The sequence below is a fragment of the Octopus bimaculoides genome, chromosome 6, assembly GCF_046866305.1.
Source record: "Octopus bimaculoides isolate indiv1 chromosome 6, ASM4686630v1, whole genome shotgun sequence".
Lineage (NCBI taxonomy): Eukaryota > Metazoa > Mollusca > Cephalopoda > Octopoda > Octopodidae > Octopus > Octopus bimaculoides.
The window spans coordinates 496900-521899 of record NC_142933.1 but is presented as its reverse complement, the minus strand read 5'-3'; the positions used below and the strand labels follow the sequence as shown (position 1 = coordinate 521899).

The window sequence follows — 25000 nt, the reverse complement described above, 5'->3', positions numbered from 1 at the left end:
ACCCCTATCAAAACCTCAGGTTTGCTTTCTTCTCACTAGAAAGCAACACTTATTAGATAAATAAACAAGAGCCATGACCACCCTATGAATTTGATTTCGGTGGCACATAAAAAGCACCCACAACACTCACGGAGTGGTTGGCATTAGGAAGGGCATCCAGCTGTAGAAACTTTGCCAGATCAGATTGGAGCCTGGTGCAGCCTCCTGGCTTCCCAGACCCCAGTCAAACCGTCCAACTCACACCAGCATGGAAAGCGGACGTTAAATGATGATGATGATGATTATTGGAAAGGGGGGGGGGGACAATGACAACAAATATTAAGACTAACACTGGTTCAGGGAGTTAATAGTCACTCAAGCTGTTGCTAATGAATGCCCTTCTCTCTCAATGATATTCACTAGACTGGAGTCTGGTGCAGCCTTCCAGAATGCCAGCCTGGTCAAACCGTCCAACCCATGCCAGTATGGACAATGGACATTAAATGATGATGATGATGAACTAATAACACTGACCTTACAGCACCTTGTATGGGATTGAGGTTCATGACAAAACTTCAGTGGATATGAACACAAGATTTCAGAAGATCATACATCATTATCATCTCAATTATATATTTCAACAAGATATATTCACTCATAATTAAAGTAATGCCTACAAAGATCCATGTGACTGTTAGATAAGTGATACTTTTCCAGATCAAAACAGAAAGCCAATTAGCATACACATGCACATGCCACTAATAGAACGTACTTCTCCCAGTATAAAAAGGAGATCCAAATAAATAGAACCAATAGGAAAAGTGACAACCATCCGAGATGGTCAGCAGTTTGCATCATATTATGCTGGAACAAACCAAAACTGTTGATGAGCATAGTACTACATGTGGGTGGAATGGTCCACCACAGTAAACAGAAGTTGTGCAATAATGTAAACTGCATTTCATCAACCCAGCAGTCCCGAGTTCAAACCTTCATGTAAGCTTGAGCTATGATAGAAATACTAACACTGCTAAATATAGAAGTAAACTAAAAGGATGAGGATTGCATCAGACAAGGAGGGCAAGTTATGGTAGCAATCACGTGTCAGTCACTCAAACTTTGATCCAAATGAGAACCAAGTTATAAATCACTTCCAGTTTCTAATTAGTTTCAATCAACTTTTAATTATTTCTACCTGATACTAACAACCAATATCACTCACCTGGCTTTCTGAGCTACTCTACTGAGTTTTAAATTCTAAGCTGTTAAAGTCCAACTTAACATGAAGTTAACTCAACAAATTTAAAGAAGTTAACACATTTAAACTGACCAACTAAAGCAGCCAATCAAGACAGTGCTAACGAAGCAGCCTCTTCGTAATTAGTTGACCCGATAGAAGAAATTTTAAAAAAGGAACCGACACATTAGACAATGTAATCAGAGATTCTGCCTGAAAAACTAGTCTGGGTGATCATAGCTGGTTTGGGGTGAAACCACAGGTAACACTAGTTCACTCTAGTTTCCTTAATCTTACCTTTAATAGTAGGGAAATAAACCTTTGACTGAGGACTGGCGAGCCAGAAGGCTGCACCATGCTCCAATCTGATCTGGCAAAGTTTCTACAGCTGGATGCCCTTCCTAATGCCAACCACTCCGAGAGTGTAGTGGGTGCTTTTACATGCCACCGGCACGAGGGCCAGTCAGGTGGCTCTGGCAATGACCACGATCAAAAGATGCTTTTTACGTGCTACCTGCACGGGAGCCAGTCCAGTGGCAATGGCAATGACCAGGCTCGAATGGTGTTTTTCACGTGCCACTGTCACATGCGATGGTAAGTCAACACTGGCAACGATTATGCTTGAATGGTGCCTTTTATGTGCCACCAGCACGGGAGTCAATCCGCAGCCCTGGCAACGATCATGCTCCGATGTGCTTTTAACATTCCACTGGCACGAGTGCCAATCGGGCAGTACTGTCATCGGCTGACTTTTAGGAGGAAAGCAAGGGGTTAAGAGCACCAAGTATAAATGTTAGGACTAAGCATCAAGAAAATTACAGGATAGAGTCAGAGTAGTTTTTAAACACACTTGCATAAACTGTTTTATTTTCTTACAAGTACAATATTAGACGTCAACAAGTGTTGGTACATCTATAACCTAGTCACAAACTATTCCACCAGCTTTGCAGTGATAGTAGAATATAATAAGCATTAAAAAGTAAAGTGAGTATGAAAACATGTGCATATTGTAATCAACAATCATAACTTGTGATGCAAAACGCCATCTCAGATTAGCTAAAAAAAAAAAAAAATTCAAAAAAATTCTTGGAAAACAAAAATTAAATAAGCTTATTTACTCACTGTTTTTGTCGTAAATGTTCAAACTTAAATAAACCTTGGCTGTTAATGCTTAAAACAGGATGGTCATTTGTGAGAAAGTCAATCCGGAATGGTTCGGCTGTGATGACTACATGATTTGTTTCAAACGATAGAATTAAACTATTTTTGTCTTTAGATACTAATTTCAGGCTGAAATAAACAAAAGATAAAGATTAATTACAAAAAAAAAAAAAAAAAAAAATGCTGAGCACACACGATTCAACATTTTCCCTATACAGCATAATATACCATCACTTGCAAAAGTTAACCGAATGTTGAATTATAAAATGCAAGGTCTCTTAAAGAGAGTATCTTATTTACTGTTCCAGTCACTGGATTGTGGCCATACTGGGGCACTGTTTTTCTACAGTATAGTAGAGAATAACATGGGTGGTGTTGACTTTGTTGTGAAATGCAGCTCGTCAGCAAACTGAGCTTCTCCAAGTCTCATAACCTTAAACCTATTCTTATCATTTGACCCATGCTAGCATGAAAGCCCAATATTAAACGATGATGATGATGATGTAACTCACTATCAATGCATTTGTCTCATCCATGGTAGATTCAGACAAGTCAGAGCTGCTGCAATGCATTCCTATAGTTGAAGGACTTATCCAGAGTTTGAGCACAAAATGAACAGGGAAAATATTTGATGTGAATATAGTCAGTTTAAAGGGTTATGCATTTCAGAAACTATATAACCAGAAGTAAGACAACACATACAGGCTAAAATGTGTAGGTAACCAAATCTTAAGTTCTCGGATGGCACCAACTGGTCAGAACCACCAACAAGCCATCATCAAGATCTGCATCAAGTCAGAAAGATGCCGACAAGTTCAAAATAGCTCCAGAAAAAACTTATAAAGTTGAAGGCCACTATCAGTAAATGATCTCTTGGTGTTATCTGAGAAGAACATTTGTAACTTGGTTATAAGATGCTCGACAGCCAGTTAACAATACAATGATCCTGGGGCCTATAATCAAACAGCACAAGGATTCAGCTGACATATTGTGAAGAAATATTGTTTCCACAAAGATTACTGAGGTTAACCAAGGTACACCTTACAGAACTGCACAACATCCCATAGAACTGGAAGCAAGACATTTGGCCATGTAGGACAGATCCATGCAAATTTCTGCCAGATAGCCATGGTGGATTTAAACAGGGGAATCAGAATTAACATGATAGGAATAACTTCTAGAATGGCCTTGGAAAATATCTACAGTCAGACATTCTCAAGGGAATTGTCCTCACTTCTCAATACAGTCAGAAACTCATGGAATGGAAGATACTCTTTTGTAAAAGAATAAAACCTTTGAAAATTATCAAGCATCTTCTACGATGCTAGTTGAGAATCATAGGATAGTTAAATGGAAGAGCAACAAACCACCACCACCAACAAGCATGAGTGTTCTGCTGGTTTGCTTGCCAATTTTGATGATAGGCATTTAGCACGAGCTTGCTAAATTGTGAGGATGAAGGTCTGGTAACAATAAAAAGTTTTTCCCCAAAAAAATTACAGATCCAAAATCAAGATATGTCTTCTATTATGCAGTATCTAGGAAACCACAAAATATTCAAGTTTTATGAACATATTTATGACAACTTCTTGGGTAAACATTCACTCAAGATGTTGCCAATGAGTGTCTTTCTCACTCTTTCTTCTTTAAAGGCAGTGATCCAGCATGGCCTTAACTAAAATAAGCACACATTTACTCCACCCTCTCATGCATAAAAAAATAAATAATGTAAAATAAATCTAATTCAGCCAAAAATATGTTAAGGAGAGATAAACCACTGGAAACAGATTATTCTTTTCCTAGGTTTCAGTCATTGGATTGTGGTCAAGCTGGAGCACCACCCTCTAGGGTTTAGTGGATTCCATCAACCCTTAGTACTTATATTATCAACGAACATGTATTCTTGTAATTGTGGTAAGATGAAAGACAATATGGTTTTGGATGTAAAAGGGACTTAACCTAATACCACTAAGTATTTTGTCTGACGCTCAACTGATTCTCTACATCCATCAGCCATAATAAAAAAAAGTTAATTCAAATGTGGAGTTTATTAAGAAGCTGAAGGGAAGCTATAGACAAAGAAAGGGCCAAGATATTCATTAGAGAGGAAACAATAACGAGTCAGAAATCTAAGAACGGAATGGCAGGAAGAGAGAAAAGTTGATGTTAAATGTAAACTCTTGTTAATGAAGACTACATGCTATGTTGAAAATTAGGAAGATAATTAGGATTCAAAATGAAATCTATAGCAACAAGCCAACAATGAAGCTTGTTTATGGTGACTTGATTTGTTGCAATCAGCAGTCAAATCTCCAATGTACCACACCTTACTATGTTAAGATGAATGCATTGTACAATATTAATCTTGATATAAAATAATGGGATGGTCACAGCTGGAAAGACTGATTTGTCTGCAAGATGTTGACTTAAACAAACATCAAATAAATCTATAAATTATCTATATTTGTATAATCACAATTTTCTCATATGTTTTAAGAGGTGCAGGAGATTAAAGAATGTTTGGTAAAATTTAGTGTGAAATAAAATTAAAAAAGTAAAAAGATGGACACAAATTTTTCTAGATCAAATGAAAAAATCATACATGGAAACTAATTTTAAAATCCTTCTATCTTAGGAAATTGGAAGCCCACAGTGGTACCGATAAAACACTTCTAAAAAAACAGAAAATATCCTCAACATCTTTCAGCCACACTAATGAGTAAGGTTCTTCAAAAACACAAGGTCATAAATTTTTCACTGAAATTCTATTTAAATGAAGTCTAAAAATAATTGTTGATATTTAGACACAACCTACTTCAAAAGTATTTCACTATGAAAGTAAATATCAACAACAGGAATGCAATAAACATTTTCATAAACATGTTTAATGCAACCACATATCAACAATGTGATTCTTAATTCTTCAAACCACTAAAAATACTATGTTCATCAACCTATCAGTTTGTCATCCTTGACTATACCAGAGTGTTTTAACCTTTTGTTACCATATTTCTGTTGAAATATGCTATCCTTGTTTCAATTAATTTTAGAAGTAGTGAAGAATTTAGTAAAATAACTGTCATTAAATTGGTGTTTGGAAAAGAAATTAACACAAAATGTTTTGATGGAAATTAACTTTCCATCAAAACTAAAACAGTTTCATAGATGCAGGGACGGTCTCAGGTGGATTAATACCAAAAGGGTTAAATTCCCCATTTATCTTAATCTCGCCAATTGGCCCATGAGGAGTGCCTTTAACAGAGTCTACCCTGTGGTAAAGATTCACATTTTCCAGTTTGAGGACAACCTTCATCGAAGACTTCCTACCACCATAACCAATTAGTTACTATTTTTTCCTCAACCACCATTAATCTATGAAGCACTGCAAAAGGCTTTCGGAGCAGTTTCTTCTTCTCTATGATATAAATTCTTGAAATTAAAACCTCTTCACTCTCCTTCTACTCATTTAAGTAGATCATTTGTAAACATAACATGTTTATGTCTTGGGTTTAGAGCCTCATTAACAGTAGACGCCATCTGACAGAAAATACAGACTCTTGAAAGCTAAGAGGAATTTTTCTGCAGTTTGTATAAGGCTTGTAACACAAGCTAATTTGCAGGAGCTGTATAGAATAGAGTTGATTCTGATCTGTTAGTGGCTTGGAGTTAAATTGTCTAAATCATTCTTGGTTTTTAAGATGGTATGGTGTGATCTGAGGGAAAAATTTCTAGCAAATTGAGCGACCATGTAGTGAGATGGTAGATGGTGTTAAAATTTACATCAACCTGAACTATAATGAGCTCAACTTTGAGGATGGTCACCAGAAAGACGACGACAAAGGTTTATAATATCACAAAGTAGAAGAGATAATTCTACTAGATGGATAAAATGATAGTGTACTGTCAGTAACTTTTGAAAGTAAATTAATATCCCATCATCATTTAACATGTTTTCTATGCTGGTAAGGCCAGGAGCTGTATCAGGTTCTGTTGTCTGCTTTGGTATGGTTTCTACAGTTGGATGCCTTTCCTAATGCCAACCACTTTGTTGGTGCTATGTAAAAAGTGCACTTGGTACTCTCAGCAGAGTCACCAAGTACCTTGCAAGACAAATCTCTCAACTGGGAGATCAGGGAGTAGTTTTAGGGGATGTGGCTTTGAGAGATTTAAGGTACAAGGGGGTATAGATATAGGTGTCTTGCTGTTGAGTAGAAACATGAATACCCCAGTTGGAAAACAAAGGAGAGGAAGAGTGAGATAAAGAGAGTGATAGAGGAAGTGATGATGGCAGAGATGTGTCAAGGCATGCCCTTAGGGGACACTGGGGGTGGTGAGAATAGGTGAAGTGATATGGAGGCTTGGGCAAGTGGACAGGATGAGGTGACTGTAGAGAAGTATAGGAGTGACTTGAGGTCAGGGTTTGCAGTAGATTTGTGAGGGCATTGAGGGTGGAAGCAGGTAGGTGAGGAGTTGATGGTGGAGGGCAGAGGAGGGACAGAAAGGAGGTGATTGGAGACAGTAGGTAGGGGGGAAAGGTAACTGGGGCGGGAGTAAAGGTAACTGATAAAGCCAGGAGTGTAGTATGGGTCTCTTCCGCCCTCAGGTGATAGCGGAAGTGATGGGTGTTCGGGGATGATGTGGATGGGAGGAGGTGGTGGACGGGGCAGAACCCTTCATGGACATGCATTACAATGGTTTCAGGATATCAATTCTGTGGTGGTGGGCAGGTCACCAGATATCTTGGTCTTTTGTCACCTTCTTCATGAGACTCAGCATTTTGAGATTAGTCTTTATTGGTCCCATGTACTTTAACACTTTTGTTACCATATTTCTGTTGAGATGCTGTGTGTTTCTTTCAATTAATTTTAAATACAACAAAGAATTTAGTAAAATAATTTAGTTATCACTAAGCTAGTGTTAGGAACATAAATTGTGACTAAGGTTTGGTGGAAGAATTTAATTCAAAACTTATGGAAACAAGACATTTATACTAGAGAGCCAGAGGCAGTTTCAGCCCGGTTAATATCGAAAGGGTTAAGCAATCAGCACTTCTTTATGCAATTTTCCTCATTCACAAGCATCACATGACCAAACCAGTGCAGTCTTCTCTTGCACACTGCATCTAATTCCTCTTATGCCCAATGCTTCTCTCAATACACTAGCGCACTGTTGCATATGTACACTGACATTGGACATCCAATGGAGAATAACAGGTTCATTTCTTTCTAGTCTTCACATGTCCACTGCATTCAAGGCCCACATCTCGCTGCCATGTAGCATTGGTAGTCATACACATCCATCATAGAATCTTCCTTTCACTTGGGGAAAGAGACTTTTGGCAGCCAGAAGAGGTAAAAGCTCTCTGAACTTTCTCTATCGTATTATTCTGGTTAGGGAAATTTTTAAAAATGACATTAAACAATACTAACAATTTAAGGTTGTACATGGATTCACAATCCATGCCCTGATACTTGAAGTCAATCTAAGGATTCTGTTTCAGTTCTATAATTGGTTGCTGCAGGACTTTTTATTTTATTCAGAAAATGGAATTATTTCCTTTCAAATATAACCAGGAGCAGGTGTGGCAAGGAGTTTACTTCCCAACTACATGGATTTGGGTTCAGTCCCACTGCGTGGCACGTAAGGCAAGTGTCTACTATAGCCTCTGTCTGTCATACATACACACATCTATGTTTGTGTCTCCCACCACTGCTTGACAACCAGTGTTGGTTTGTTTATGTCCCCATAACTTAGCAGTTTGGCAAGAGGAACCAATAGAATAAGTACCTGGCTTAAAGAAAAAAAAAGAACCAGGGTAAAGTCATTCGATTAAAAATTCAAGGTATGCCCCAGCATGGCCATAGTCTAATGACTGAAACAGGTATAAAAAAAAAAAAAAAAAAAAAGAGCAACTGGATGTTTTGAAAATATGAAGATGTTCCATAAGAGAAATAAAGTTGCAACACTCGTAATTTTTTCTCAATAGCATTACCAGCATGAATGAAATGATTCCAACTAGAACATTAAAGAATGTCGTTTAAAAAGACAAGAAGGAAGAGGAGAAAGAGAGAGAGGGGGGGGGGGGATATTGAACAATAAAATGTTATAGAAACAACTTTCTGTATACTGGTTAGGTTCTGTTAAGGTAGAGAGAGATAAGCATTTTGTTTAATTCTATGGTCATTAGACTATTTAAAGAGTTCAGAATACAGTGAGCCATGTTAGCAGAGACCATAAACAATAGAAAGGAAAAATAAATTTAAAAAACAGAGTATTTTAACCTAGAAACAATAACACATCTCAACAAAAACTGAAAACATGAAACACTTCAGATAGCTCGCATATGAATGATCGCCCAACATTTATAATGAAGAAACACTGAAATGCTTTTAAACATCACAATTAATAAATATTTCGTAAAGGAACAATCTTCGCTTTTGAACATTTCATTGATAAACAGGTTAACAGAAAAAAAAAAAAAAAAAAAAAAAAAAAAAAAATTTCTCATGCATTTATTTGATGAAAGGAGTCATTTGCTTGTTCAGACATGATCAAAGGAATGTCAGAATGGATAAATAATAATACATTGACATATGCCAAGGAAATCTGGTAGTAATTTCAGACAACTACGTGAATTGGAACAACGAGAGAGAGGAAGAGAAAGTGTGAGTGTGTGTTCACAAACATAATGAGTTGGCTGCAGTAGATGTAAGCTCACAAACCATAAAACAGCAATGCTATACTTTATCCATAAAGCTATTGCACAAAGTCACTTGATCTGCAAGAAGTAGAAACCAAATCTTCCTCAAGTCACACTTTTAGAAAAAAATAATGGATAATGTGGTCATGCATACATTATTCCTGATGTAAAAACAAAATAACCACAGCTGGAATAATATAATAGGTGTGAATAATCAGTATTTATCTGCAGCCAAACAACTTCCCAAATCTTCAGCCAAATGTTTGGATGTTTAAGGGTTCATAAACTAGTTTTGCACAACATCTATTTGGAAGAGAATGAAATGTTAATGGCCCTGTCTAACTTCGTATAAACAAATATTAGAACAGGGTGGAAGACAAACCATACATATTGAGATATCTTACAGAGGTCAGTTTAAATGATCCTATTTTGGTAACCTGAATGAAGCCAATTCCTTTCTAAGACAAACATTTCAGCTGTACTCGAATGTTCTTCATCATTTAACACCCATGTTCCAGGCTAACATGGGTTCAATTGTTTGATAGATCAAACTGATCCAAACACTGCACTGTTCTCCAGGGTCTGCTTTGACATAGGAATGACATCCAGCAATAAAAAAACTAACTCTAACCACCTGTGCTGGTGGTATGGAAAAAACACCTAACCATCTCTAGTGACAGTGGCAGAATAAAATGCACTCAGTCCATGCTGTAAAATGATTGGTCATAAGGGAATCAACTATAACAACATACCAAAAACATGATATGCAACACACTTGACATGTTTGAGTTGCTGTCTGTTGTGTGGCAGGTAATGAAAGACTTATCTAATTCTTGCTTGTATGGAAAAAATGGACAAATGATATGATGACTGTATATGTGAGACCACTGCTCCAGGATGTGTGAGCAACACTCCTTGACAGCATAAACTTGTGTTCACTATTCAATTGGCAGAAGAAAACAAAACACAACACTAGAACACAGACAAGCAGAAATAGTGATAGTAAAAATGGAAAAGTCTTTGATGTTTCAAGCCCATGCTCTTCAACAGAAAGGAATGAGAAAAGAAAACAAAGAGAAAAATGTGTCTGGTTAAATAGTTTCAGATGTTGGCATATATTTTACCTGCTTGATGCTGCTAAAATCAGAATTAAATCCCTGATGTTATTACGGACTATTAGATCCATAAAAAGGAAAAAAATTGGTAAGAAAGACTGAGTAAAAAAAATTTTAATTATATGGAGAAGCAAACTTGAATTTAATAATACACTCCTCGAGAAGAGAAAGAAAAAAAAAATCAAAAACCAATTAACATAATAATAAATAATTCAACTTACTTCTGCAAAACTGGTTCCTTTATTAAAGTATCTCCAATAGGAATTTCATATCGAGATTTTAATGGGGAGAACTCGTTTAATTTTATGCGAGCCATATTATGTGCCAGAGCATAGAGCTCAAGTTTAAAGCGTACATTGTTTTTTCTGTTAACAAGTTGCAAAGTTATACTTGAAGGTTTTAAATCCAAAGAATCCAGCAGTACAGCGTATGAGGAATGACCAGCTTCCACTGCTCTTTGGCGCCTGGAAATGAAATTTATAAAAGTATATAACAAAGAGGAAATGTACAAAAGTTTCAGTTTCGATAAAATAAAAAAAAAAAAAAAAAACAATTGGATATCAATAGGCATTAATATAGGACAATCAACTCTATCAGCTCAGACAATGGGGGCAGAGTTGACACAATCGAAGCAGATACGACTGTGTGACGAAGGCGGTGAGCTGGCAGAATCATTAGCACGCCAGGCAGAATGCTTAGCAGTATTCCGTCTGCTGTTACGTTCTGAGTTCAAATTCCACCGAGGTTGACTTTGCCTTTTATCCTTTCAAGGTCGATTAAAAAAGTACCAGTTACACACTGGGGTCGACGTAATCGACTTAGTCTATTTGTCTGTCCTTGTTTTCCCCCTCTATATTTAGCCCCTTGTGGGCAATAAAGAATTAGATATGACTGGGTGGTTAAATTCTTCACAATCATAATTCTACATTCGATTCCAGAGTACCATTTTGAAGAAATTTTTTTCTTTATTGTATCATGAGTTTGATCAAACAAAGACTTGTAAATGAAATCTAGTAGATGGAAAATACGTGCATATATGTGTGCACATGCATGCATGTGTACTCAAGCAGGTATAGTTGATAGTCCAGGTGTGACAGTGTGGCTAAGAAGCTCGATTCCCAACCATGTGACCTTGGGTTCAGTTTCAGTTCCACTGCATAGCACCTTGTAAAATGTGGCTTCTACAACAGCATCAGGCCAACCAAAGGCTTATGTGTGGATAGGGTAGATGGAAACTGAAAGAACCTGTCATACATACAAGTATATATTGGGCCATCCCACAAATAATGCAGCTTTTTCAATTGCATAAACTAAAAGTTGAAGTGGGATGGGATAAACTACCTGCATCAATTTGCTATAAAAGCGGGTAGCAATTTTACCTCGTACTTATTCTTAGTGCAAGCTTTGAAGAGTGCAGTTTGATTTTAACAGTTATTTTTGCAAAGCTACAATGGAAGTGACAAAGGAACATATTCCGCATATTTTGCATTATGAGTTCAATAAAGGCAACAACGCAACGGAAAGTGCGAGCAATATTAATGCAGTATATGGGGATCGGACAATAAGCGTAAGCCAGTGTCAGCGGTGGTTCCAGAAATTCTGAGCTGGAAACTACAACCTAGAAGACGAGCCTCATCCTGGAAGATCTGTGGAGCTTGACGAGGACATCCTGCAAACCCTGGTGGAACAAAATCCCATTGTAATTGTTGAGGAAGTAGCAGAGAAGCTTGAATTTAGTCATTCAACCATTCACCAACACCTGTGTGCCATCAGAAAAGTCAGCAAATTGGGTCAATGGGTTCCTCACAAACTCTCCAAGTCTAACTGCATGGAGAGAATGAATGTGCACTCTTCTTTGTTGTCATGTCTCATGAATGAACCTTTTTTTTGGACCGAATAGTGACTGGTGACGAAAAATGGGTTCTCTATAATAATGTGAAGGGTTGAAGACAGGAACTAGGGAAAGGAGAGACACTGGCACCCCAAGCTAAAAAAGGTCTTCACTCACGTAGAGTTGTCTGTTTGGTGGGATATGAACCCAAACCAAATGATAACAAAGGAGATCTACTGCGAGCAGCCTGAGTGGCGTAAGTCAGCGCTAGAAGAAAAACAACCATCTTTATTTCAAGAGGAAAGGTGTTCTTCCATCAGGATAATGATCAGCCACATACAGCAAGGATGACATTCCAAAGGCTGGAGCAGTTTGAATGGGAAACAATGCCCCACCCACCATATTCACCGGACATTGCCCCATCTGATTATCATTTATTCCAGTTTTCAAAATCATTTGGATGGGAAAAAATATGAATTCTGTAGATGAAGTCAGAACAGTACTGGAGGAGTATTTTTCATCATGGACAAGGGAATTCTGGAAGAGGGGCCTGGAAAGTCTACCAGATAGACGGAAGAGCATTGTAGAAAATGAAGGAGAGTATATTTTAGATTAAAAAAGAACTTCAATTATCTTAATTTTGAAAAAAAAAAAAAAAAAAAAAAAAAAAAACATTATTTATGGGATGACCCAAGATTTATAAACAATGTGTGTAGGCAGATGAGTACACTTGCCTTGACATCACATGATGGTTGTAAACAAGAATTACTATCATGTACATGAAGGGTTCCACCCACCTTTGTCTTGTGTGGGAAACTGGTCTGGCCATGAGAAAATGTTACCTTGCTTGGAAACAAGTGAGGGTTAGTGACAAGGGCAATGGTCCTTATAAAATCTGCCTTAATACCAATCCAACTCATACAAACATGGAAAAAGTGGATGTTAACCCTTTTCTTACCATAGCTCTTGAAATGCACTGCCTTCGTTTCAATTAACTTTGAAACTAATGAAGAATTTAGTAAAATAACTCATTATTAATTTTTTTTTTTAAGATAAATTAACATGAAATTCTGATGGAAGGCTTTCATTCAAATCTTTTTTTTTTATAAAAAAAAGCAAGTTTATATCATAGAACCAAGGGTAGCTTCAAAGCAGGTTCAAATGGTATCAAATGGGTTAAAACAATATTTTTTATTAAAACTTATGACTCACTTGCAAAAGCCACTTTGCTCACAGGTTTTGAAATTTTCTCTACTAACAGCTACCACGCTGTATATTAAACATATACAATAAAGAACAACATGCCAATGTTGGGCCATAGTTGACCTGGAAAAGAAAAGAAAAAAAACTTATAAATTTCAACAAATAACCCAAAACAACGTTGATTTATAACAATAAAAACTATTAAAATTTCAATTTTTTTCCCCCCCAGGTCAATTTTATCTTTTCACTCTTCCAGAGTCACTTTGGCTGCCACCTCACCACCTTCTAAAATCAATATGTAATAAAATGTGGAAAGTTGAGAAGACTACTACAGCTTTTATATATCAAATTTGAATAGTGAATTCGTTAACTTTGGCTGGTATTAGATAAGGATAAACTATTTATTACTGTTACTAAATTTTAATTTTCTATAGCCACCTTCACATTCCAAGACTACCATTGGGATCCATCAGGTACCGGACAAGGATCCTGGACTATTTTTCCAGTTTTAATTTTTGAATTCGACACACGAGTTAGCAAGACATTGTTAAAAGGATCAATAACGTAAATTTAGAATTAGACAATCTTATAAGTAAATGAGTTTGTTAAGGTCAATGCTTTTATATTCCAGTTATACTTGATACAAATAACATAAAACCTATTTTATAAAGCGACACATTTATAAAGGAAAGGGAGAAAGAACATTCAGGTGTTTATTTCTCCATAGAATTAAAATAGCAGAAATGAATTCTGAACTGGCTTTTGTGAAGAAGTGAAATCTGGGTTACAAACTCAACTTATATGGAAAGGTTACAGCTAAACAACAATGGTACTAAATATAATTTGTTATATAGAGATCAAACAAAAAGATGAAGCTAATGTTAACTTAAACATTTCCAATCAAATCTTAACTGACAACACTCTTCAATGATAGCCATGTGCCGCTTATCAAATTATAAGACCAAGCAAGGAGGTAGGGGTATAAAAAAAAAAACATACTACAACAAAGAGATAAGAAACGCTTACATTTTAAATTTTATCAATAAATACAATCCCAACAATTGAATAAAGGACCACAGATGGCCTCAGAAAATGTCAGAGAGAACAGAAATACATGTTTGTGAATTTATTTGTTAATAAACAGTTGCGTTTATTTATATAACACACACACACACACACACACACACGTAGATGGCCCCACTTGATCTGTAGATCAAGGTGTGGGTAGAAACTCCATACGATGTACCCAATGTAAGCTATGGACACATAAAAGGCACAGCAATAACAAAGGAAGGTTAACTGGGAAGATAGTTTTTGTGTGTGGCAGATACACAAGGGAAATAAACACTGAAGATGTACAGAAAACAGATTTTATCACATGCCAGGGGGGAAAACTAGAAGTAATTGATAGTTTCTGCTACCTAGGTGACCAAGTCTGTAGCGGAGGTGGTTGCTCTGAGAGTGTAGTGGCTAGAATAAGAATAGCCTAGGCAAAGTTCAGGGAGCTCCTACCTCTGCTGGCAACTAAGGACTTCTCGCTCAGGATGAAAGGTAGACTGTATGATGCATGTGCGCAAACTGCCATGCTACATGGCAGTGAAACATGGGGTGTGACTGCTGAGGACAGGTGTTGGATTGAAAGAAATGAAGGTAGTATGATCTGCTGGATGTGTAATGTCAGTGTGCATACACAACAGAGTGTAAGCGCCCTGAGAGAAAAGTTGGGAATAAAAAGCATCAGATGTGGTGTGCAAAAGAGACGACTGCACTGGTATGGTCATGTATTACATATGAATGAGGATAGCTGTGCGAGGAAGTGCCACACTAACTGCGGAAGGAACCCGTGGAAGAGGTAGAGCCAGAAAGACATGAGCATTTAGAGTGGAGTAAAAACCTACAGAATTGGTCCTTAGAGCAGTGGAAGAATGCTATTTTCTTGGATGAGTCATCATTTACCTTATTTCTAACCACTGGCTGAGTATATATGTGGAGACAGCCAAAAGAAGCATTTGACCTAGACTGTGTTCTTCCAACTGTTGGAGAAGGATCTGTGATGATTTGGGGGGGGGGGGGGGGCTATATCTTGGAAATCCGCCGGCCCAATGGTTTCCCTTCATGGTAGAATTAATAGTGCTTGCAGGATAGGTCCTCTTTACTCTATATTTTAAGGTTGTTTAGGGTTGACAAGAAAGAACAATCTTCTCTGACCAGTATTCCAGAGTTCCCTCCAGGACAACGGCTGCTCAAGTGCTTGGTCCCATTATATCCCTTGTCCCTATTATGCAAGCCCTACTGCCTTCATGTGGCAATCTTCCTCTGTTGAATCATGTGGAAAGTTTTAATTTCAGTCACACCGTTTATGAAGTTTGTACCATAGAACCAGGAGCAGTTTTGGGCAGGTTGGTGCCAAAAGGATTAATAAGTGTTTAGTGTTTTACTCTCTTAAGCCACTAACATTTTGTTCCGACTATGAAATAAATATTTATGAAGTTAATTCCTGAAGAAAAGAAAAACCCTTACCTACAAGGGAATGGAGAGGCTGATGGTTGCAGTGTTTAGATGGATAGAAAAGAAGTGGGGGAAACAAAACTAGTGAAGAACATCAGAGCATTTCTCAATATCAACATACTACAAACCACCTACCAGCCTCATGGTTACAGAAGCCAAATAAAGCAGCTGGTAACACAGCAGAATACTGCAACAGATGTTCTCATTGATAAATGCAAAACTTGGAATGAGTGGAAAAAGAGGCAGTCGAAAATTATAGCCAGAGACAATGTGAAATAAAAGCAGCACAGAGACAGGTGAAAGGGTATGGATGATTATTTAAAATAGAAACAGCAGATAAGTTTATCTATGTGGTAAGGATTGTTTAAAATGGAATCAGTGAGAGATGCATGAAATGTTCTTCAAGTCAGAATGAATCTCAAGTATTCTTCAATGAAAATCTAAGAAAATTTAAAAGAACTATGAGAATGGTAAAGAAATACACTTCAAAGAGAGTAAAAGAGCTGGTTTATTCTTGGAAGAAAATGCTTCAGCTGAAAGACCTAGAAAATCCAGAATAACCTTCTACTGTAAATAACAATTTATGTTGGAGACATTTTTATAAAGAATTCCACACGAAGGGAGACAGGAAATAATCCTCAGAGCATATTCGAAACCAATGTTTATGATAATTAAAAAGGAAATGTCAGTGTTTGCCATTTTAACTAAAAATGCTGATAGAAGATCGATAAGAGAGAGAAAGCAAGGAATTCACTGTGGAAATATTACGAAACATTTTTGGTGTGAAATATGAAAAGTTCCACGTCAGAAGCACTGGCTACATCTGAAAACTAGAAAGACACCTATTCCTGTCCCTCCATCATACTTTCACCTATTAACACTCAGGACAAAGCCAGTTATGCAATCCACCACTCAGTTGAGTGGGGTCTCATCCTGCGAGTTACTTAGTGATGTCACTAGTGCTGGAGCCAGAAAAAGCACTCAATACACTCTGCAAAGTGGCTGGTGTCAGGAAGAGCACTTAGCCACAGAAACACTGCCAAAGCAGACAAACAAGTTCAGTGCAGCTCTCTGACTCATCAGTTCAGGTCGAACCATCCAATCTATGACAATATGGACATAACGATGAGGACACTGAAACTGAAAATTAATCTACAGTTTTATTTTCCCCGATTTCTGTGTCTGTTGAAAATAAAAAAAGGATGAAGAATATATTAGCAGGCATCAAATTTTCAGCAACAGTCAATGCTTCATCTAAAGAAACAAAACCAATATTTAATCCATAACAGATTTCTATATTCTTAAGCATTAAGTATACAATAAATTCCAGATCAAGGTAGGTTTTGAATTTCCTTAACTGATCAATACTTAGGGGATGGTAGATAAACATTTTAAGAAGCTATGAAAACAACAGCTTGTCAATTTCTCTTTTTCTCCTTTTTTGTCTTATTAAATCAATTTTACTCTTGAATCAATGAAGCACTTAGAATTTAAGTTTGTTGAAATGTTCAAAGATATTAAAAATCAAATGACAACTGTTAAAACCTGAAGACAATTTTTCAAATATACAGTTGTTGCAAAGAATTTAATTATTGATTAAATGAAATCAGAAGAATTCATGCTAAGCTTCTTAAGGTTTTTGCAGTAACTATGATGTAAATGCTCATCAACCCTTCAGTATTTGAGCCAACCATATCTGGCCCAACCAGATCTGATCTCTTACACCTACCGTATAGAGTCATTCTAAAAATACTACAATCACATTAATGAACTCCCAAAGAAAATGTATAATTAATTCATAATTCATAACTGCTTCAGCCAATCCAGTAAGAAAAACTTAGTGAGACAAGAATTGTCTTTCCAAAATATAAAATACTTAGAAACAAAAGGAGATCCATGAAGCCAAGTAAAATCACAGTCGCGGCAGATATCAGTATCACGCAAATGGTATGTCACTCTTGGAGTGGTTGGCGTTAGGAAGGGTATCCAACAGTAGAAGTCATGCCAAATCAGAATGGAGCCTGGTGCAGCCTTCCAGCGTGCCAGCCCTCATCAAACCGTCCAACCCATACCAGCATGGACAACAGACATTAAAGGAGGAGGATGATGAAGAGAGGCTCGAAGAGAACCTCCAAGCAGTACTTATTAATAAGGTCTCCCTTAAATCACGCCCATCTAAAATGAGCTAATATAGCCCTTAATACATTGAAGGGGTGATGGTACAACTGGAACTAACAGAACAGTAATATGTAAAAAGTATATATGTAAAAAGCTAAGCACATCTTGGTGCTAATTTCTTTTAGTCATTTCTTATGACAAAAGTAATGAAGCTTTCTTTTTCTGATTTACACAGAATAGAAAAATAAAAACAAGGTAAAATAAATGGGGAAAAGAAAAAGACAAGGAAGTGGGGAGTGGGGGAGCAGGAGGAAGGAGAGAGAAGGGGAAGGGAAAGAGGAGAGAGAGGGAAACCCATCCAGTGACATATGAGAAGATGGGCGTGGTGAAACTAATGAGCAATCAATGGTATTTAATTCATTTCAGAATTAGTTGGGTTTTTTTTTTTTAATATTAACTCTTGTTACCATATTTCTGTTGAGATGCTCTGTGTTTCTTTCAATTATTTTAAATATAACAAAGAATTTAGTAAAATAACTTAGTTATCATTCAGCTAGTGTTAAGAACATAAATTGTGACTAAGGTTTGGCGGAAGATTCTAATTGAAAACGTATGAAAACAAGACATTTGTACTATAGAACCAGAGCTGGTTTCAGCCGGATTGGTATTGAAAGGGTTAATGACATGCATGGCTTATCATGACAGTTGGATAGGTCCCTAGTTATTAGATGCAGTTGATTGTCTAGTTTGTCTGTTTTAAATAATTTCAAATTCAATATAATTATATGTGTGTGTGTGAAGCCAGGACTGATAACCATCACCCACCCGTCCAACTTCCTCAAACCACGACAGACTATACAGAGATAAAGGAGAATGACAAGAGAACAGAGTCCAAGATCTCCCATACTTTAGACGATAAAAATAAAAATGCTCAAGCGATGGCTTTGAAAGTGGGGTTAGCTGAAGCATAACAAAAACAAGACTAAAGGAAAACTGAGATTAAATCAATTGACAGAATTAGAATAGGATTAAAATTGAGGTCAGATTTTGATTGAAGTGGAGATGATGTATTCATAATATGTGAAATATGAAACTTTCAATTAAGATTATACAAAATATCATCTTTGATTAGTGTTTAAGAGATAGGCTAATGATTAGGAGATTGGGAGGGGGACATAGTGATGAGGAGAGGAGAGAAGGAGCGAGAGGCGAGAGACAGAGGAGAGACAAGAGAGAGCGAGCGAGAGAGAGAGAGTGAGAGAGGGACGAGAGAGAGGGGGGACGAGAGAGAGGGGGGACGAGAGAGAGGGGGGACAAGAGAGAGGGGGGACAAGAGAGAGCGAGAGATAGAAAGAGAGAGGGGGAGAGGGACAAGAGAGAGAGAGAGACAAGAACGAGAGAGATGAGACAGAGTGATAAGAGCAAGAGAGAGAGAGAGTGATAAGAGAGAGAGGGATGAGAGAGAGAGAGAGAGAGAGAGAGAGAGATAAGAGAGAGAGAGAGAGAGAGAGATAAGAGAGAGAGAGAGAGAGAGAGATAAGAGAGACAAGGCAGCAAGAGACTATCAGTGCTAGAAAGTGGGAAAGAGACTAGTACAGAGAGGGGGTGGGGGTGGAAGGAGACTACTAAAGTGAGTGAGAGGGGTAAAAAGATAAATAAGAGGGACAGTGAGTGGTCATCACACACACACACACGCACACACACACACTTTTCTTTAAAATGTTATTTATGATGCATAATGGGAAATAACAGCTGTTTGTCTAAATTGATTAACAGGGAATATAAAGAAAGTTTTAAAGCTCTGAGTAGAGAAAAGGCAGGGGTTTTTATTTTTCCCCTTCAAGTTGCAAGTGGAGAATTGTAACACTCAATGGCCATTGAGTAAATACACCCCTACTTCATTTTCACCTTAAAATACACAGCAAATATCTTAAATCTCTTGCAGACTTCAGTCTGATGATATAATTTCTTTTTCTATTTAAATTTTAAGCTAAATACTAAATGTCCAATTCTCAATAGGTCTCATTCCTACATTTGTAGGTAGACAGAAGTGGGCCGATCCAAGTTTGAAACTCTTAGGTTTTTATTAACACTAGTTTAGAAATAAAGATCCCTAGTTTAAAATCTGGTCCCGTATGTCAAGATGTATAGACTAAAATGTTTCTGCTCTTCTGAAGCGAATCTTATTGTTCACAATGAACTTCTCAACACCTGGCACAAAGCCACCTCCTTTATTACTGTCCACTCTCCCACTCTGTCAAGGGTTCTTGCACAATTTGTTAGGTTCCACAAAAACAAAAAAGGGGGCACCAAGTACACTCTGTAAAGTGGTTAGCATTGTTGTTGTTGGCACTCCATCGGTTACGACGATGAGGGTTCCAGTTGATCCGATCAACAGAACAGCCTACTCGTGAAATTAACGTGCAAATGGCTGAGCACTCCACAGACACGTGTACCCTTAACATAGTTCTCGGGGATATTCAGCGTGACAAGGCTGACCCTTTGAATTACAGGCACAACAGAAACAGGAAGAAAGAGTGAGAGAAAGTTGTGGTGAAAGAGTACAGCAGGGTTTGCCACCATCCCCTGCTAGAGCCTCGTGGAGCTTTAGGTGTTTTCGCTCAATAAACACTCACAACGCCCGGTCTGGGAATCGAAACCACGATCCTATGACCGCGAGTCCGCTGCCCTAACCACTGGGCCATTGCGCTTCCACGGTTAGCATTAAACCACACAAAATAAACAAAAGGAGAAATTGGAGCTCAATGTAATCATCAGGCTCAAATGACCATGCTTGTGGACATGTCCAGTTCATGTCAGGATGGACATTCAATGAGGACGTGTCATAAACTCATCCCAGACATTTAGAAAACAAAATATCAAAAGACAAGTGAGACTTCCATTAGCTACTTAATCAGCTGATGTTATCTAAAATATTGGTTCAGATTCAACTCAAGGCTATATTCTTAGAATTGCTTATTGGTTAAGATTTTAAATGGTTAGCTTTGCAAAACAGTGTTTGCTGAAATCAGCGTCAGAACTTGGGTTAATTTAAGACTTATGAGTGAAGTTTGATATATGAAATGTGTGGAAGTCCATCCTAGGTATAAATATATATTTTTGGACTGACTCCTGTGCAGGTGGCACATAAAAAACACCATTTGAGTGTGGCTGTTACCAGTACTGCTGGACTAGCCTTCGTGCTGGTGGCATGTAAAAAGCACCCATACACTCTTGGAGTGGTTGGTGTTAGGAAGGGCATCCAGCTGTAGAAAGTCTGCCAGATCAGATTGCAGTCTGGTGTAGCCATCCGGTTCGCCAGTCCCCAGCCAAATCGTCCAACTCATGCTAGCATGGAAAGTGGAGGTTAAACGATGATGATGATTACCATTAATATAGAGGAGTTCCAATGATGTTAATGATATTTTTTTTTTTTACTTTTAACTCCCCCAGTTCAAAGTTTATCTCTGCAAGATACCTGCCAACCTATTTCTGGTCCTATCTATTCCACTGCCAGCCACACCAACCAACTTCACAATACAGGCTCAGCTACCATCACAATATAGCTAAATATGATCACAGTTTTGCAAAGGTTGGCTACCAAAGAAATGTTTTTCTTTTTTCATAATCAAGATATTATACACATCAAGAAAGGGAGGAACAAAAACAACACGGTAGAGTTAAAGGAAGTTTTGTCAGAGACAATCTTTCTGTAATAGGTGGCATTCTATAAAATGGTCTGGGTTAAGAACTGAAATAATGGACAGAGGAAACAGAAGACAACTGGAGTTTTTTCCCAGGGTCCTCTTTAGTACCAATGCCAAAATAAAATGTATCCACGAAAGCAGAACTCTAATATGGCTATAGTGAATATTGGTTTCAAATCTGGGGACAAGAGCAGTAATATCAGTGAAGGGCAGAAGTGAATCATACCAACCCCAGTGCTCGACTGATACTTATTTCAATGACCCTGAAACGATAAAAGGCAAAGTCAACTTTTGATTTGCATGTTGAGCATCAAGCACAGACAAGGGATCTCCATCTGTTTCAATCTTTGACAATGAATTGCGTTAGTCTCCTGATGAAACCACTTGCCAATGCTTCAGTTTCTGTGGACCTTCATTGCATTTGGTGTCAGCCATGATTCTGTCTCCTTTGAGGTGTTCATCAGATCCAAGACATACATATTCAGAATGAGAGTGAGTGTGTGTGTGTGTGTGTGCATACTGTACTTTTACTGGTTTCAGTCATTTGACTGCGGCCATGCTGGAGCACTGCCTTTATAGTCGAGCAAATCCACCCCAGAGCTTATTCTTTTTAAGCCTAGTACTTATTCTATCTGTCTCTTTTGCCAAACTGCTAAGTTGCAGGGACATAAACACACCAGCATTGGTTGTCAAGTGATGCTAGGGGACAAAACAGAAACAAACATACACACACACACATATATATATATATATATATATATATATATATATATGATGGGCTTCTTCCAGTTTCTGTCTACCAAATCCACTCACAAGGCTTTGGTTGGCCCAAGGCTATAGTAGAAGACGCTTGCCCAAGGTGCCCCGCAGTGGGACTGAACCTGGGACCATGTGGTTGGTAAGCAAGCTACTTACCACACAGCCACTCCTGCGCATGCATACAGAGAGAAAGAAAAGATACATGCATAGCTGTGGCTACAGATTTTGCTTCATAAGTCTTCATCCAATTCATGCCAAAAGAACAAATACATTTACAAAATACTCCATACACAACAGAGTATATTGTGCCTCAGCTACTTGTAGTCTCATGGCAAATCAGAAATACTGGGGACTGGACTGCTATGGGGTAAGGGAAACCACCTAGCTAGTGCAGGTCTGTAGTCATTAAAGGACAATTATTCCACCATGCTTATTAAATCTGATAGCCGTCTCCTTGAATAGATAGACCTTGGATTTTCAAGCATGTGAAAGCTGTCCAAATGGAATTATTCTTGATGATGACATTGGAGTATGGAGTGACTTTATCAATGCTACCTGATGTTACTGAAAGGTAGATTGAGAATTAGCTTAGCTGGTCTGGTGCAAATATTGCTTCAACTATTCAATCTTGTGTGAACCTTACAGGTATGAAATCCAAGTAGTAATGTAGGAGATCATCTATGAATTTCTAAGATACACATGTCACATTTGAACACATTCTTTCCCCTACTTGTGACTGAAACTTTTAAGACAAAATCAATATTAAAGTAACCAACCAATAGAACAGAACTTAGCAACTCTTCTGTAAACACAAATCAGTTAAGGAAATAATACAATGAGGATTCTAAACAGTTACTCAAGTTTTTAGACATAGCAGCTTGATTCTCCCTCAAATCATGCCCTCAGCTCATCAAACAAAGAAAATACATACATTGGATTAATTATTATAAAATCTGGTAATTAGTCATATATTAATTAATATCGAATAATTATCAGGAGGCCAGCACATCTAAAGAATCAAAGAGATTCAGAAATATTATCTACAATCTCAGGGGATTAAGGTACATTTTTTAAAATGTTGAGAACAATTTAGGTCTTAATAGACACAAGATGTGATCTATTTCTAGCGCATTAACTGTCCATGTTAATGGTCGTTGTTATTTTTTAAAATGTACATTGGATTAATGTATTCCTAGATACACTGTCTAAATGAAAGCTGAGTAAGATTGGAATACTTTTAATTAAATCAGATCTGCTCATATATGGCAGGCATGAGGCTAAATTATATCTTAGTATATAAGACATTTTTATATTGAACCCCCCCCCTCAAAAAAAAAAAAAACATTCGGGTGAATGTGAAAACTGGAAAGTGAAATGTCTAGTGGTTCAATCAAACCTGAATCAGTAGATATACTGCCAAAAAAGTGCTCCACTAATGACTACCCCATCGTATGTTTAGTCACAATTCATCTAGGATTACATGATCTTTTCTTTAAGGGAAACATGGGGTTCACTGCTACTTGCAGCTGATCAAACTCAGAGTTTCTATCACTGGCTCTTACTAAAAGAGGTTTCTTCTAGTAAAGGAACTGAAATGACAGAAGCATGGCCGTTTTACATAACCAGACCAAAAACAGATACTAAATAGTCAAGTGAACTGAACTGACTGAGGTAGATAAAAAGAAAACATTGGAAAAGCTTTATCAGTGATCGATGCTAGAATTACTGCGAAACCCTCCTAAATCACTTCTTTTTTCAGAAATACACTATGCCTAGAATAAATGGTCATGGTCACAGTTGCAATATTTGATGGCAGGTATGGCTGTGTGGTTAAGTTTGTTTCCCAACCACATAGTTTCAGGTTCAATCCCCCTGCATGGAACCTTAAAGTGTCTGCTATTGTAGCCTTGTACCAACAAAAAGCTTAGGAGTAGATTTGGCAAACAAGCTGAAAAAAGTGTCTCATATCATCATCATTTAACGTCCGCCTTCCATGCTAGCATGGGTAGGACGATTTGACTGAGGATTGGCAAACCAGATGGCTGCACCAGGCTCCAATCTGATCTGGCAGAGTTTCTACAGCTGGATGCCCTTCCTAATGCCAACAACTCAGAGAGTGTAATGGGTGCTTTTACATGCTACCGGCACGAGGACCAGTCAGGCGGTACTGGCAATATACATATATATATATATATATATATATATACACACACACACAGATAGATATGAGAGAGAGAGATATCATCATTTAGTATCCATCTTCCATGCTGGTATGGGTTGCCAAGTGCTGTTGAGCCAGAGGACTGTGACAAGATCCAGTGTCTGCTTTGGTATGGTTTCCGCAGCTAGATCTCCTTTCTCACACCAATCACTTTACAGGGTGCTTTTTACGTGGTACTGTCACTTGTGCAGTCACCAAGCACCTCACAAGATCCCTCAACTCAAGGGGTGTAGACTGAGGATGTGGCTTTATTCCAGAGGTTAAAGTAGGATAGAGAGAAACAGGTACAGGTGTTTTGTTGTAGAGAAGGTACATGATTACAAACATGTTTGAGTCTCCTTGTCTTAACATTATGCAACTATGGTAAATGAATGTCATTCATTTCCAATATCCTCCATATTTGTCATGGGACAATATTACCTTGTTTGGAAAGAGTGAAGTGTTGGTGACAGGAATAGTAT

The 25000-nt window shown here is 37.7% G+C and overlaps 1 protein-coding gene across 1 annotated transcript in view; it reads right to left on the bottom strand.

Moving 5' to 3' along the window:
* LOC106872213 (neutral alpha-glucosidase AB) overlaps positions 1-25000 on the bottom strand; it is a 60124-nt gene that overhangs the window by 31793 nt on the left and 3331 nt on the right. The window contains exons 2-4 of the mRNA XM_014919122.3: positions 13236-13349; positions 10414-10656; positions 2339-2506 (exon numbers count right to left, since the gene is read on the bottom strand). Coding sequence (XP_014774608.1) covers positions 2339-2506; positions 10414-10656; positions 13236-13349 — 525 coding nt within the window. The remainder of the gene's footprint in view (positions 1-2338; positions 2507-10413; positions 10657-13235; positions 13350-25000) is intronic.